We start from the raw sequence: 14,737 nt of genomic DNA on the forward strand, positions 1-14,737 counted from the left end.
ATATAGTTACTTCTCTGGATGAAGAGAAAGAATGAAAACTCTCTCCAGTGATGGAGAAGTTTTCCCTTATAAATTGGCCTGAGAGGTGAGCATAAGAGACGGTGGGTGCATCTACTAACCTCCTCGTATCGCCCGATCTAACCTCTGTAAATTTTGGTTCTAACTCTTGTATAATAGCCCTACATTGTTTCATCTTTGGTTGTTTATTTGCGTTTGGTTTTAACAACAAGAACAGCCAAATTAGACTTGACCGGAATCTACAAGCCAAAGAACCATTTGCGAGATGTACCATTCTGACAAGTAGCAGAGTTTTTTTTATCATAATGATATTTCATTTGCTTACAGACACAACGTTGAGGTCATAGTGTTTACTACTGCTCGCAATCAAACGTGAGTACTACTACTAACACACAACCCTCTACTTAATCAGATATATTAAAACTTGGAAGATAATACTACAAGAGAGAAAGAGTTCGTCTTTTCAAAGAGGGAAACATTGAGAGATATCTCATTCAGAAAACCGTGCTTGTTTGGTTTCCCACTCACTTGATGTAGTAAGATAGCCATTTAAAGCCCTCGCCATATCCCATTTTGCGGACGATGCTGCACATGAAGACCTCAAGGGGACGAACACCTGATTCTTTTAGACTCACATTGCTTTTACCCGTAGTGAAATTGGTGAGACCCAAGTGATACCTAAGTTCGTCTTCAGAGGCTGCGTAAGGAATATCAATCTTGTTGCCAAGGATAAGAAAGGGGACACTAGCTAAGGCTTCATCAGATAGAAGAGCATCAAGCTCTCTTTTTGACTCCACAAATCTCTCCTTGTCGTACGCATCCACTAGGTACACAACTGCATCAACCTTAACACACAGAGAGAAAAAGAGATTGTATCAGCAAATAGACACATACACAGGTAGCTTATGATTTTGATTACAGCATAGGCAGCCAATTTGTCAAAAACATAACCAAGAGTGTTTCTATCTAAACTATACATTTCTCTACTTTCAAGACTCAGCACAAGCAACCAATTTTTCTGAACTCAATGGGATGTAAGAAACACACAAAAGGTGTCTTTATGGTGTTACTAGGATGATGTTGTTATGTCAAAAGATAGAGGGAGAGATGTATAAAACCTTGGCATAGTAGTCTTTCCAGACCCTACGGGCAATCTGATGGCCACCCAAGTCAAAAGCCTTGAACTTGATTTTGCCAATGCTCAGTTCCTCAGACGTGGGATGCTGTGTTGGCTGGTGCTGTACTAATCTCTGCACACACAACACAACAAATAAAGATTAAGCATGTTTAATTCCGAGTTCCGACCAGCTTTTACACATGTCCTAACACACAATCGGCTATTACAACAATTCGTATGCCCAAAGTTCTCAGTAAATTAGATGTCGAATTGCCAAATAAACCCGAAAAGGAAACATAATCTCCACAGTAGATGAAGCTAAAGGCAAAAAAAAAGTAACCTCGTCTTTGAGCATGTGAAGCAAAGTAGTTTTGCCGGCATTGTCAAGCCCTAGAAACAATATCTTCGCCTCTTTCTGCCACAATCCTAACGTCGCCAGGATTCCATAGAACCAATCGAACAAAAACATCACCAAACAAACTACTCGGATCTGATTGAGAAGAAACACAATACGAAACAACCACGGTGATAATCAAGTTGATCCGACGAGGGGTGAATGAAATAATTAGTAGTGTCGGACACATTTATACGAAAGGAATGAAAACACGTGGATGATGGGTAGCTGGTGATTTGATGTGGAGCCTTTTCATTGGTTGAAACATTCTCGTTCGCGTCATCGAACAACTTCGAACCGTCCGATTAAATAACCCACCAGTTTACACGGTTCATTTCCAATAATGGTTTAGATCGGTTCAAACGGTTTATTTCTAACAACTCAAAGAAATGACATCATCATTTAAACTGGATCCATTGTTCTTATAATAAACTTGAAGTTATACAATTCATCATCACACATTCGTTCAAACAAATGCAACAACCATCGAGGAGGATCTAAGCCCTCTCGCCTCTGATTCTTCTAGCGAGCTGTATGTCCTTCGGCATGATCGTCACCCTCTTCGCGTGGATCGCACACAGATTAGTATCCTCAAACAGTCCGACGAGGTAAGCCTCGGCAGCTTCCTGGAGAGCGGCGACGGCGCTGCTCTGGAAACGGAGATCCGTCTTGAAATCCTGAGCGATCTCTCTCACGAGCCTCTGGAACGGGAGTTTGCGGATCAGAAGCTCGGTGCTCTTCTGGTACTTCCTGATCTCCCTGAGAGCCACCGTTCCTGGCCTGAATCTGTGAGGCTTCTTCACTCCTCCCGTCGCCGGAGCTGATTTCCTCGCCGCTTTTGTTGCGAGCTGCTTCCTCGGTGCCTTGCCTCCGGTTGATTTCCTTGCCGTCTGCTTGGTGCGAGCCATTGCGAGAAGAAGAAGATGTGATTTGGTTTCTAGAGAGAAGCAATAGAAGATTGAGATCTGATTTGTGAATTGATTTCGACAGAGAAAGGGGATATTTATTGGACAAGAAGCGGGAAAAAGATTTGGCTTTTGTGTGTTTAGCGCCAGTAAATCTTGATCGTTTATTTTAGTTTTAATCGACGGCCACAAGGACTTATTTTACGATCCGCGTGAAAGTCATAATAGCCGTAGATTTTGTGAATCCTACGGTTAATTGTACTTTTTCTAAATAGGGATCCATGTGAACATGTATAAGCCAATAGAATATGTTTGTTTATACCCTATCTTTTCCTGATGTACATATTAAAGCCCGTTAATGCGATCTGGGCTTATAACATGATCTCTGTGAAATCATCAGTCGTAGATTAGTAAAAAAATTTTGTGGCCTCTGTTTTCCTTAAATACACACTATGGCCCATATCAAATCTGGAATCTATCAACTTTAGCTCACTACTCACTCAGCAGAGTATGTACTATGTAGTGTAATATTTGATAACAGTTTTGGCGGAGTTTGGTTAGGACAGAAACAAGAAGGGTAGCGAAAGAGATGTAAGTGCAAAATGTCATCATACGGTTTTCAGTAGAAAAAGAGCCTATGATCGTCATATCATATGCTAAAACTAGACTGCTAAAAATACTTCAAAAGCAAGGATAAAAACACAAAACAGAGACTTGAAAACTTTGGTCTTGAATCTTCAACCTCATAGCTCATCCTGCAGAACCAATATCACAAAGTATAAACCATCAACAACAACAATATGGAACGACAGTGTGACAAGTATTTTTTCTTAACATACATGAGCAGTGGCGTCTTTCTCTGAAGTCTCCTCGCTAACTTCTGATTTGGCTTCGGTCTTAGCTTCAGTATCAGATTCATCTCCCTCATCGTCCTCTGCATCATCTTCAGCCTGGAAACAACTCATACACAGTGATATCAGTTCAGAACCTTTGGCAGAAGAAACAAAGACTCCGAAATCTCGAAAACAATCACAATTGACTTGCATCAGTTTCCGCAGGAGGAGCGTCCTTGGATTCCTCTTCCTCTTTCTTCTTCTCAATCTCATCGAAAGCTGCTTTCTCCGCCTGCAGTTACGAGAATATGTTTGGCTATTCTTATCACTAACCAGAAACAAACAGTAGTGTTCACTCAGATGGGTATTTTAAAACACATACATCCTTGAGCTTCCCCCATGTTTCATCTGCCAACTTCTTGGCATAGTCTGGGTCATCGCAGATCAAAACATTGTCGAACAACGATCCTGATTTCACCTGAAAGAGAGTGGAATGCACTCTTTTAGATGGGAGTCATGGGCTCAAAACAGATCTTGGAAGAAAAAATGTCACAGTGACAAGATTTATTACCTGCCACAATTCGATTCCAACATACTTCAGCTTGGGGAAGACGTAGAGCTCTGGGTCATCCTTAAAGTCTGCGAAAAACCAGTTAAATTAGGCGCAATAATTGTTGGATATTATGGCTTGAAGAGCTAAAGTTTCATGTGAGTTCATGCAACAACATAAAAATAGTATGTTTTTGTCCTAGAGTTGTTTCCATACGATCATGATATAAAACTGTGACTTCAAGTGAACAAAAATATATGAATTACTAAATGTATCAATCTAGTGTGACACTGGGTTTAGTGATAGAGAATACTAAAAAAAGAGAGACCCATTGCGAGTATGACAATGCCTGTACAGAGAGAGAGAGAAGAAAGTTACCAGGGTTGTCAATCTCTGGAGCCTCCCACTTTCCCTTGTAGTTGGGGTTCTTAATTTGCTACACAAACATGTGACAACCTTGAGAGGAAGAAAAAGGTTATATATATACACTTATTGACAGCGAGATAGACAAACCTTCGGTTTCCATTCACCCATGTACTCAGGGTTGGGAACGGTCGGGGCAGTCCACTCACCATCTTCTTCTTCATCCCAGTCCTCAGGCTAAGAGAAAGGGCACAAAGGAAAAATATAAGGAAATACAGATCACAGCAAGAGATTTTAGATATAAAATAACTATAGACAAAATGTAGAAACCTGCTTTGCATCGGTATCTGGGATTTCCTTTGGGATATCATCGTATCCGTCAGGTTTCTTGTCTTCAGGGTCGGAAATGTACTCTTGCTCGTCCCAATCCTCAGGCTGTAAAAAAAAAAAGAGAGATCAGATTGCATGAGCTCTGCTACGGTTTGTTCTTCTTCGGTCTATAATTGAGATACAAGTAGTCAGTTTAGTCTGGTTGTCCAGAAGTCATCACAAACCTTCTTGGCGCTGGGGTCCTTGATCTTCTTAGGTGGTAGAAGATCCCAATCAGAGTACAGGCTACCGGTTTGCTTCTCAACATTGTCAATGAGAATTGTGTAGGTAGCATCTGGGCGGAGGATGAAAGTGTACACATGGGTGAGCTGGTCAGTTTCACACGGAACATCCTTCTTGATCAGGTGGTTGGCGTCATTGTAGGTAAGGATAGCATGCACTTTCTTCGTGCTGTAGCCACAGATATCTGGACCAAACATGATGCTGGACGTAAAAGGAAAATGGTTTATTATTAGTAAAAAGAGATGTCGGTTGATATGATGTTGACAGAAAAAAGGGACGAGATAGGTAATGTACCTGTACGGGGTGTCACCACCGAACTTCTTCTGGTCAACATCACCACTGAGAAGCTTCATGTAGCCGCCACCACAGTCAAGCTTTTGCTCGTGCTTGACTGAGAACTGGAAGACTAAAGTTTTGTCCTTGTTGCTGAATTCAGGGAACTCAGCTGAAATGGCGTAGAATCTATAGTCCTCACTGGTCTGGATACCTGCAACACAATGATAGTTGCAACAAAGCATTAAACCAAAAAAATTAATGAAATGATGAATCGGTAACAAGCGATGAAGTCTTGTGAATCAAACCTTTGTCGTTAGCATCACCAGACCAATTTCCAGAAGTGTGGTTCCACTCCCCAGCAGACTTGTCATCTTTCTTCCACTCAGATTTAACCCATCTCTTCTCCCATCCATCTTTACAAAAACATAGACAAAAAGAAGAATCGTAAGATTTATACATTAATTCTTCTACAAACGACAGATATGAATGTTTCGCTTAAAAGGTAGACTGCAAAAGACTGAAAACCAACAGAGATTTGCACTCAATGGTTAAATTAAAAGTAGTATATATTAATTTCAGAGTTCATCAATCGTTAAAACCAAAACTAACAGCCATTTCATGAAACCTTCGATTAGAATCTCGAATCATTGAACCTCAGGGAGAAAAAAACAGAACGCACAAATTGAATAGATCCATAATAGTTCCCGATCAATATAAAATGATCTTATCCGATGAAAACGAAGATATCGCTGAATGATCGAAAAAGAATAATTAACTCGCAGCATTATCACGATGAATACGCATACGAACAAACACATCACTGAACCCTACGAGTCTGGAAAATGCAGGGAAGAGAGAGAGAGAGAGAGAGAGAGAGAGATTACCATCAAAGCGCTCCTCGAAGATAACTGCGGCGGAAGCGATCGCGACGAGACCGATAAGAATCAACGAGACGAGGCTAAGGTTTACTCTCGCCATTGTAAAAACTCAGATCGGAGCTTCTTCACTGAGATCAGAAGATGCTGAGTATATATACCACGAGGAGAGCAAGCTGCTGAAAGTGGAGTTGTTCTCATGGATATTCGCCTCTTGCCACGGTGTAAATCTGAAGCAACGTTATCCAATCAGTCACGGACACGTCAGACAAGTTTGTCATTATAAATGACGTGGCGATATAATATTGGATGAAACGGCGACGGAGAGGTAGCACGTGGGTAAATATTAGCGGTCGGTTATTTTAACAAAAAGAAGTGTGCTTTTCACGTGGGGAGTAAACAAAAGAGGAAAGAAGAGAGGCAGATCTCTCGGGCATTTTCGTAAAAACACCGCTCGGTTTGTTGGGTTGAAACGTGATCACCACCGTTGGACTTTTTCATCTTAAAAAAATACTGAAAGCATGGGCCGAGGAGCTTTGGGCTTATATCTTTGCGTTGGACTCTTGACAATTACAAGACTCTTATAAGTTCTATGTCAACTGTGAATGTCCTGGAAGTTTAGCTACACCTCTAACATCCATCAGTTTCCGGAACCTCTGAGCATCAGTGAATCTTCCAGTACCACAAAAGATGTTAGACATAAGCACATAGTCACCTCCATGGCTTCTCTCCAACTCCATCAGCTTCTTAGTAACCCTCTCCGCCATCTCAGGATCATCATAAACGCTACAAGCTCCAAGCAGCATTCTCCAGACCACAGCTTTTTGGTCGGATGGAATCTCCAAAGCGATCCTCTCCGCTTCTTCTAATCTTCCTTTTCTTCTCAGCATATCTACTAGACATCCGTAGTGTTTCACATCCGGCGTGATCATATACTTGCTTACCATCTCGGTGAAAAACTCTAGAAACTCTTCTTCCGCTAACCCTCCTTGGCTACAAGCGTTTAGAACACTTATCATGGTCACTCTGTTCGGTTTCAGACCCAATCTCTCCATGTCTTTAAACATACTAACAGCTTCTCTGCCCATCCCGTGCAATGCAAACGCAGAGATCATCGTTGTCCACGAGACCAGATTCTTTCTTTCGTTCGGAACCTCCGTGAAAAACTTCAACGAGCTCTGGATACACCCACACTTTGCATAAGCGTCGATGAGAGAGTTCGTCACACGGATGTCACATGGAACAAACCCTGTTTTCACAGCGTAACCATGGACCGATCCGCACATTCTTAGATCTCCAAAGCTCCAAACAGCTGGAAGAATCGCGAGAATTGTGATCTCGTTTGGCTTGATTGCGTCGCAAGCAACCATTCTCCAGAACAGGAGTATAGCTTCCTTGGGTTTATTCACTCGTGCATAGCCATCGATGAGAGTGGTCCACGACACTACAGTTCGATTCGGCATATTCTCCAACAAGCAAAGAGCTTTCTCGAACTCTCCCAGATTAGTCAGGCCAGTGATCAACACATTCCAAGTTACATGACTTCTATCAGGCATTTCGTCGAACACTTTGTAAGCATCAACTCTGTTTCCAGCAGCTATATACATACCGACCAAAGCTGTCTGAACGTAGACATGAAACTCGAAACCCAGTTTTAGCGTCAACCCATGTAATCCAATCCCCTGTAGTGGATCCGAAGTAGCTTTGATGAGAAAGAGGTAAGTGAAACTATCGAAAGGAGGCAGTCTGCAGTCGTGATCAGACAGGAAGTGAAGCTGTTGGAGTTGGTGGTAGAGTAAGTAAGCACGAAGAGGTGTTTCGCCAAGGGAATAGCATCGAAGCAGAGAATTGAATAGGAGAAGTTTCTTAGAGTCTTGTTCTTGAGGAAGAAGAAGAAGTCCAGTAGTGGTGAAGTGAGAGTGGAGCTGGTGGATGATTCTAGGATTCGATGCGTTCTTGTCCAGAAGAGAGCAAAGGTGTTGAATCGAGATGTTGTTGGTGTAAGAACGCTTGATGATGATGTAAGAGAGACAAGCGATGGGTCTACATGAAGCAAACAAGAACATAACTGTCCAGAGATTCTGTCTTTTTTTTTTCTGCTTACTCAACAACATTTGTATCTTATTACTCATTAATTACATAATGGTCCTAAGAAAGAGAGGATTTGCAGTTAAATCCTCTAATTTTACCAAAGAATAAAAAAACCCTGTTTGTATTTGTATTTTTTTTTGTTCACCCCTGTTTGTATTTGTATATCACACCATCATCCATTAGGCTTTCAAGGATTCCTACCAAACTGGATTATAATTGGTTTTCCTTTGAACACAAAACCATTTACAAGATTCTGCAAAATCACAAAGAGAACACATCAGTCACTTTCCTAAACATATAGGTCACAAACAAACAAAAAATACACACTTCTGTCTTATCTTCAAGCACAGTATGCTTATCAATGGTATAGTACTATAGTTGTCAGGCTGACAGATATTTACACAGAGACAAGAGGGTGTTAAGGATTATAACCAGAGCACGATGTGCGACTTCAACTGATGGAAATGACAGAGAAGCTTGTCCTCTCATTCTTCCTTCCTGTAATTTCTCACATTTAAAAATTGTCATTAACAAGAAGATTGATAATAATCTAAGTTAATTTTAAGGTTATGGAAGTCTTGAGAAGGAAGCATCACCTGCATCAGCCTCACACCAAGACTATGAATTGTGAAACTAAACCGGACTAGATTCTGGAGTCAAATATTCGAACCAGTTAAACCGAAATCTCCATTTGAGCTGAAACGACGGTGCTTTGTAGGAGGTAGTATTGACTTACAATCCACTTACAATGATGTTCGTGCTAAAGCCTGTGGGCTTTTTCATGTGTGGCCCATTAGGATACTCTTGGTCAGAAGGAAGGATTTCCAAGTGGCTCGGACAACTAATCAAAAATTCCGACACAAAACCCAACCCGGATCCGACCCGACAGCAACAGACAACTCCTCTTCCACGGTCTCCTTCTCCAAATTCAGTTCCACCAAAAAGAAGAGAAGATCCAAAACAAAGCAGAGAGACTAAAGAAGATGTCGCTGAGGCCGAGCACACGCGCAGAGCTGAGGAAGAAGATATACAAGACAGGTGTCGATGCCGATGAAGCGAGGCGGAGGAGAGAGGACAACCTCGTCGAGATCAGAAAAAACAAGCGCGAGGACAGTCTCCTCAAGAAACGCCGAGAAGGGATGATGATCCAGCAGCAGCAGCAGCAGCAGCCTCTCGGAGGAGCTGGTCTCGACGCTCTCCAGAGCGCTGCCGCCGTTGAGAAACGAGTAAGTCGCTTGATCTGAATCTCTGAGTTTGGTTTGGATCATTTGATTTTGGTTCGTTAGTGATGGATCTTTGTTTCATGTTATTGAAAGAGTGAGACTTTTGATTGTAGTTTCCCTTTCAATTAATAGATCTCAGCTTTAGTTCAGAACCTTGCCAGAAGAAACAAAGAAAGACTCTGAAAACTTGAAAACAAACACAATTAACTTACATCAGTTTCCGCAGGAGCGTCCTTGGATTCCTCTTCTTCTTTCTTCTTCTCAATCTCATCGAAAGCTGCTTTCTCCGCCTGCATTTAGTTACGAGATTAGATTGGCTATTCTTATCAGTAACCAGAGAAACAAACAGTTGTGTTGATGGAGATGGGCATTTTTTAGAACACGTGCATCCTTGAGCTTGCCCCATGTTTCATCTGCCAACTTCTTGGCATAGTCTGGGTCATCACAGATCAAGACATTGTCGAATAATGATCCTGATTTCACCTGAAAATAGAGTGAAATGCATTTTTTAGATGGGAGTCATGGGCCCAAATACAGATCTCGGAAGACAAGATGTAAAAGAGTGACGAGATTATTACCTGCCACAGTTCGATTCCGACATACTTCAGCTTGGGGAATACATACAGCTCGGGGTTATCCTTGAAGTCTGCAAAAAAAAAAAAATCAGTTAAATTAGGTACAATAATTGTTCGATATTATGTACTGGATAGCTAATGTTTCATGTTGATGTCATACAGTTAAAACCCATACCGGCCGTACGAACCTAAACTGTGTTATATAAACTGAACAAAAGATCTGGATTACTAATGTATCAAATTGGTGTGACTGGGAGTACAAAGAAGCAGAAACTTACCAGGTTGTCAATCTCTGGAGCCTCCCACTTACCCTTGTAGTTGGGGTTCTTGATTTGCTACAGAAATATATGACAACCTTGAGAGGAATAAAAAGGTTACTAAATACTTTTTGACAGCGAGAGATACACAAACCTTGGGCTTCCATTCACCCATGTACTCAGGGTTGGGAATAGTTGGGGCAGTCCACTCACCATCTTCTTCATCATCCCAGTCCTCAGGCTTAGAGAAAGGACACAAAGAAAATAAGCAAATACAGAACACAGCAAGATATTTTAGATATTGAATCAACTATAGACAAAATGTAGAAACCTTCTTTGCATCGGTATCTGGGATATCATCATATCCGTCAGGTTTCTTGTCTTCAGGGTAAACAAGTCTAATAATATACAAATCACAGGAATCACTCAAAACAATAATATACAGTGAAAAAAATAATAATCCTCATAAGAAGAATGAAGAACAAAAAACATACTTCGAATTCTGGATCTAAGGTCAGAGACCATGATTCCTCAGCAAGCTTTTTCTCGAAAGAGCCAAGGAAACTACACAAACACACACACAAAAATATAAATAACAAATCAACAAACATATAAATAACAAAAAGAAACATCACCCTAACGGGAAGCGATCGTCGGCGGCATAGAGAGTCACAGAGTCACCAGCCCCAAAGTATTGATAGTATTCATCAATTGCCTCTCTTAGAGCAGCGGCCATTACTGAATACTGAGTGATTAGAAGAGGAGAAAATAAGATGAAGAAAGAGACGATTTGAGAGACTAAAATCTAAAAGCAGAGATATATACTAGGAGACCTGCGATCTGCTGTGTGGAAGTTAGTGTACATCTGCGAAAGGAATCAACCAATTGTGTGACGAGTAGACAGTACGCCAAAAACAAGCGCGTTAACATTTATTAAATAATCTATGCGAAGGGAAATCATCTACGGTTATGGCAGTTCTGTGGACGGAATCAAGAACGAGCGAGCCTACAGAAGTTACAGTAGGCTACGGGCACATACATGAGCTCGCTAAGGCACATGCGAACAAAATCGGCTGTGATCAGGAGTACATAGAATACAATAGGCCAAAACTTCAATGATGTTCCCACGTGCGTGTGGTGTATCGTATTGGACTGTTTTGAGTGATTCTTGGGATTTAGATATGATTATTTGTATATTATTTGGCCTACTATATTCTATGTACTCCTGATCACAGTTGTTTTTGTTTGCAGGTGCCTTAGCGAGTTCATGTATGTGCCCGTAGCCTATTGTAACTTTTGTAGGCTCACTCGTTCTTGATTCCGTCTCTAGAACTACCATAACCGTAGGTGATTTCCCTTCACATAGATCATTTAATAAAGGTTAACGCGCTCGATTTTGGCGTACTGTCTACTCGTCACACAATTGGTTGATTCCTTTCGCAGGTATACACTAATTTCCACACAGCAGATCGCATGTCTCCTAGTTTTTATCTCTGCATTTAGATTTTAGTCTCTCAGATCGTCTCTTTCTTCATCTTATTTTCTCATCTTCTAATCACTCAGTATTCAGTAATGGCCACTGCTCTAAGAGAGGCAATTGATGAATACTTGCAACACTTATGGGCTGGTGACTCTATGACTCTCTACGCCGCCGACGATCGCTTTCTGGTGATGATTTTTTTTTGTTATTTATATGTTTGTTGATTTGTTATTTATATTTGTGTTGTTTTGTGTGTGTGTTTGTGTAGGTTCCTTGGCTCTTTCGAGAAAAACAAAGCTTGCTGAGTAATCATGGTCTTTAACCTTAGATCCAAAACTCGAGGTACGTATTTTGTTCTTCATTCTTCCTATGAGGATTATTACTTTTTTTTCAATGTATATTATTGTTTTGAGTGAACCCTGTGATTTAGATATGATTATTTGTATATTTAGATATTGTCCCTATTACTGAACTCAGGGAACTTAGCTGAAATGGTAGAATCTGTAGTCCTCACTTGTCTGGATACCTGCAATACAATGATGATTGCAACATAGCATTAACCAATGAGATGATGAGTCCGTGAACAAGCTCATGAAGGATGGAATCAAACCTTTATCGCTAGCATCACCAGACCAGTTTCCGGCAGTGTGGCTCCACTCCCCAGCAGACTTGTCATCTTTCTTCCACTCAGATTTAACCCATCTCTTCTCCCATCCATCTGTACATTAGGTTTAGAACATCAAGACGGAAACAAACAAATTCTACAAACGAGATATGAATGTTTCATTGAAAATGAAGACTGCAAAGTTGAAAACTAACAGAGATTACACTATCAACCAAATTTTGCAGCCATTTTATGAAACCTCCGATTTAGAATCTCGATTCATTCAACCCCCAGAAAAAAATCAGAATCCAAAATTTGAATTAGATCCGTAATACTCCAGATAGAAACACTGTTTGAATGATCTTATCCGATGAAAACGAAGATAAAACTATTAATTAACTCGCAGCATTATCAAGATGAGTACATATACGAACAAACACATTCCTGATTGATCCTAAGAGTCTGGAAAATACAGGGAAGAGAGAGAGAAAAGTAGGTTACCATCAAAGCGCTCCTCGAAGATAACTGCTGCGGAGGCGATCGCGACGAGACCGATAAGAATCAACAAGACGAGGCTCAGGCTTAGTTTCGCCACTGATAAACACGTTTGTCATTATAAATGACGTGGCGCTATGGTACTGGATGAACGACGGAGAGGTGACACGTGGGTAAATATTAACGGTCGGTGGTTTTAACTAAAAGAAGTTTGCTTTTCACGTGGGGATGGAGTAAACAAAATGAGTCGGAAGAGTTTTGGTAAAAACACCGCTCGGTTTGTTGGATTAAAACGTGATCACCATCGTTGGATTGATATGTGATCACCACCGTCTGACTTTTTAGCATGGGCCGAGGAACGTTTGTGTCTTAATTACAAAGACACTTATAAGTTCTGCTATGTCAACTGTGAATGCCCTGGAAGTTTAGCTACACCTCTAACGTCCATCAGTTTCCGAAACCTCTGAGCATCTGCGAATCTTCCAGTACCACAAAAGATGTTAGACATAAGCACATAGTCACCTCCATGGCTTCTCTCTAACTCCATCAGCTTCTTAGTAACCCTCTCCGCTATCTCAGGATCATCATAAACGCTACAAGCTCCAAGCAGCATTCTCCAAACCACTGCCTTTTGGTCAGACGGAATCTCCAAAGCGATCCTCTCCGCTTCTTCTAATCTTCCTTTTCTTCTCAGCATATCTACTAGACATCCATAGTGTTTCACATCCGGCGTTATCTTGTACTTGCTTACCATCTTGTTGAAAAACGCTAGAAACTCTTCTTCCGCTAAGCCTCCGTGGCTGCAAGCGTTTAAAACACTGATCATGGTCACTCTGTTCGGTTTTAATCCCAACCTCTCCATGTCTTTGAACATACTGACAGCTTCTTTGCCCATTCCGTGCATTGAAAAGGCAGAGATCATCGTTGTCCACGATACAAGATTCTTTCTATCCTTTGGAACCTCCGTGAAAAACTTCAACGAGCTTTGGATACACCCACACTTTGCATAAGCGTAGATGAGAGAGTTCGTCACACGGATGTCGCATGGAACAAACCCTGTTTTCACAACGTAACCATGGACCGACCCCAACATTCTCAGATCTCCAAAGCTCCAAACAGCTGGAAGAATCGCGAGAACGGTGATCTCGTTTGGCTTGATTGCATCACAAGCGACCATTCTCCAGAACAAGAGTATAGCTTCCTTGGGTTTATTCACACGTGCATAGCCGTCAATGAGAGTGGTCCAAGACACTACTGTTCGATTATGCATCTTCTCTAACAAGCCAAGAGCTTTCTCGAACTCTCCCAAGTTAGTCAGGCCAGTGATCATCACATTCCACGTTACAGAACTTCTCTCAGGCATTTCGTCGAACACTTTGTAAGCGTCGACTCTGTTTCCAGCAACTAGGTACATTCCGACCAAAGCTGTCTGCACGTAGACATGAACCTCGAAACCCAGTTTTAGCGTCAAACCATGGAGTCCGATCCCCAATTGCGGATTCGAAGTCGCTTTAAGGAGAAATACGTAAGTGAAGCTATCGAAAGGAGGAAGTCTGTTGTTGTGATCAGACAGGAAGTGAAGCTGCTGGAGTTGGACGTAGAGGAAGTAAGCACGAAGAGGTGTTTCGCCAAGAGAATAGCATCGAAGCAGAGGATTAAATAGGAGAAGTTTCTTAGAGTCTTGTTCTTGGGGAAGGAGAAGAAGCCCAGCAGTGGTGAAGTGAGAGTGGAGCTGGTGGATGATCCTAGGATTTGATTCATTCTTGCGCAGAAGAGAGCTAAGGTGTTGAATCGAGAGGTTGGTGTAAGAACGCTTGATGATTGTGTAAGAGCGACAAGCGATGGATCTACATGAAGCATACAAGAACATAACTGTTGAGATTCTGTTTTTTTTTGTTTTGCTTAACAACATTTGTATCTTGTTACTCATTAATTACAAAATGGTTCCAAGAAAGAGAGAATTTGCAGTTAAAGCCTCTAATTTCACCAAAGAATAAAATAACCCTGTTTGTATTTGAATATCACAGTATTTACAAGATTCTGCAAAATCACAAAGAGAACACCAACAG

The 14,737-nt window shown here is 41.3% G+C and overlaps 6 protein-coding genes and 1 pseudogene across 10 annotated transcripts; all 7 read right to left on the bottom strand.

Annotated features, from left to right (window-relative positions):
- Nucleotides 1-419: 419 nt before the first annotated feature.
- Nucleotides 420-1,701, bottom strand: LOC108820524 (GTP-binding protein SAR1B-like). Its single transcript, XM_018593484.2, has 3 exons — nt 1,476-1,701; nt 1,137-1,268; nt 420-863 (listed from the first exon to the last, which is right to left on the bottom strand). The coding sequence occupies exons 1-3, from the start codon at nt 1,602-1,604 to the stop codon at nt 543-545; spliced, it is 582 nt and encodes a 193-aa protein (XP_018448986.1). The 5' UTR covers nt 1,605-1,701; the 3' UTR covers nt 420-542.
- Nucleotides 1,702-1,927: 226 nt separating this feature from the next.
- Nucleotides 1,928-2,521, bottom strand: LOC108820527 (histone H3.2). Its single transcript, XM_018593487.2, has one exon. It carries the CDS (start codon nt 2,435-2,437, stop codon nt 2,027-2,029), a length of 411 nt encoding a protein of 136 aa, XP_018448989.1. The 5' UTR covers nt 2,438-2,521; the 3' UTR covers nt 1,928-2,026.
- Nucleotides 2,522-3,026: 505 nt separating this feature from the next.
- LOC108820522 (calreticulin-2) lies at nt 3,027-6,112 on the bottom strand. The gene is made up of 12 exons (XM_056997876.1): nt 5,953-6,112; nt 5,374-5,481; nt 5,087-5,279; nt 4,735-4,993; nt 4,511-4,615; nt 4,331-4,417; nt 4,196-4,253; nt 3,839-3,906; nt 3,650-3,745; nt 3,479-3,559; nt 3,274-3,384; nt 3,027-3,189 (listed from the first exon to the last, which is right to left on the bottom strand). The coding sequence occupies exons 1-12, from the start codon at nt 6,044-6,046 to the stop codon at nt 3,178-3,180; spliced, it is 1,272 nt and encodes a 423-aa protein (XP_056853856.1). The 5' UTR covers nt 6,047-6,112; the 3' UTR covers nt 3,027-3,177.
- A 145-nt stretch (nt 6,113-6,257) lies between these two features.
- LOC108820515 (pentatricopeptide repeat-containing protein At1g09220, mitochondrial-like) lies at nt 6,258-9,737 on the bottom strand. 5 transcript variants are annotated; one of them, XM_018593467.2, is made up of 5 exons: nt 9,470-9,737; nt 8,782-9,375; nt 8,631-8,684; nt 8,467-8,532; nt 6,258-8,287 (listed from the first exon to the last, which is right to left on the bottom strand). In XM_018593467.2, the coding sequence occupies exon 5, from the start codon at nt 8,073-8,075 to the stop codon at nt 6,534-6,536; it is 1,542 nt and encodes a 513-aa protein (XP_018448969.1). In that variant the 5' UTR covers nt 8,076-8,287; nt 8,467-8,532; nt 8,631-8,684; nt 8,782-9,375; nt 9,470-9,737; the 3' UTR covers nt 6,258-6,533. The 5 variants fall into 5 exon arrangements, with proteins under 5 accessions (XP_018448969.1, XP_018448970.1, XP_056853854.1 ...); XM_018593468.2 differs by having other exon boundaries at nt 8,771-9,375; XM_056997874.1 differs by having other exon boundaries at nt 8,631-9,282.
- Nucleotides 9,399-10,825, bottom strand: LOC108819609 (calreticulin-2-like). Its single transcript, XM_056997877.1, has 10 exons — nt 10,725-10,825; nt 10,573-10,653; nt 10,421-10,487; nt 10,244-10,330; nt 10,111-10,167; nt 10,008-10,020; nt 9,836-9,903; nt 9,639-9,740; nt 9,470-9,547; nt 9,399-9,410 (listed from the first exon to the last, which is right to left on the bottom strand). Exons 1-10 carry the CDS (start codon nt 10,823-10,825, stop codon nt 9,399-9,401), a joined length of 666 nt encoding a protein of 221 aa, XP_056853857.1.
- A 1,120-nt stretch (nt 10,826-11,945) lies between these two features.
- On the bottom strand, nt 11,946-13,016 carry LOC108820518 (calreticulin-2-like; annotated as a pseudogene).
- On the bottom strand, nt 12,681-14,703 carry LOC108820517 (pentatricopeptide repeat-containing protein At1g09220, mitochondrial-like). The gene has a single exon (XM_056997875.1). It carries the CDS (start codon nt 14,596-14,598, stop codon nt 13,066-13,068), a length of 1,533 nt encoding a protein of 510 aa, XP_056853855.1. The 5' UTR covers nt 14,599-14,703; the 3' UTR covers nt 12,681-13,065.
- Nucleotides 14,704-14,737: the final 34 nt, after the last annotated feature.

Source organism: Raphanus sativus, unplaced genomic scaffold (assembly GCF_000801105.2).
Source record: "Raphanus sativus cultivar WK10039 unplaced genomic scaffold, ASM80110v3 Scaffold0853, whole genome shotgun sequence".
Classification (NCBI taxonomy): Eukaryota; Viridiplantae; Streptophyta; class Magnoliopsida; order Brassicales; family Brassicaceae; genus Raphanus; species Raphanus sativus.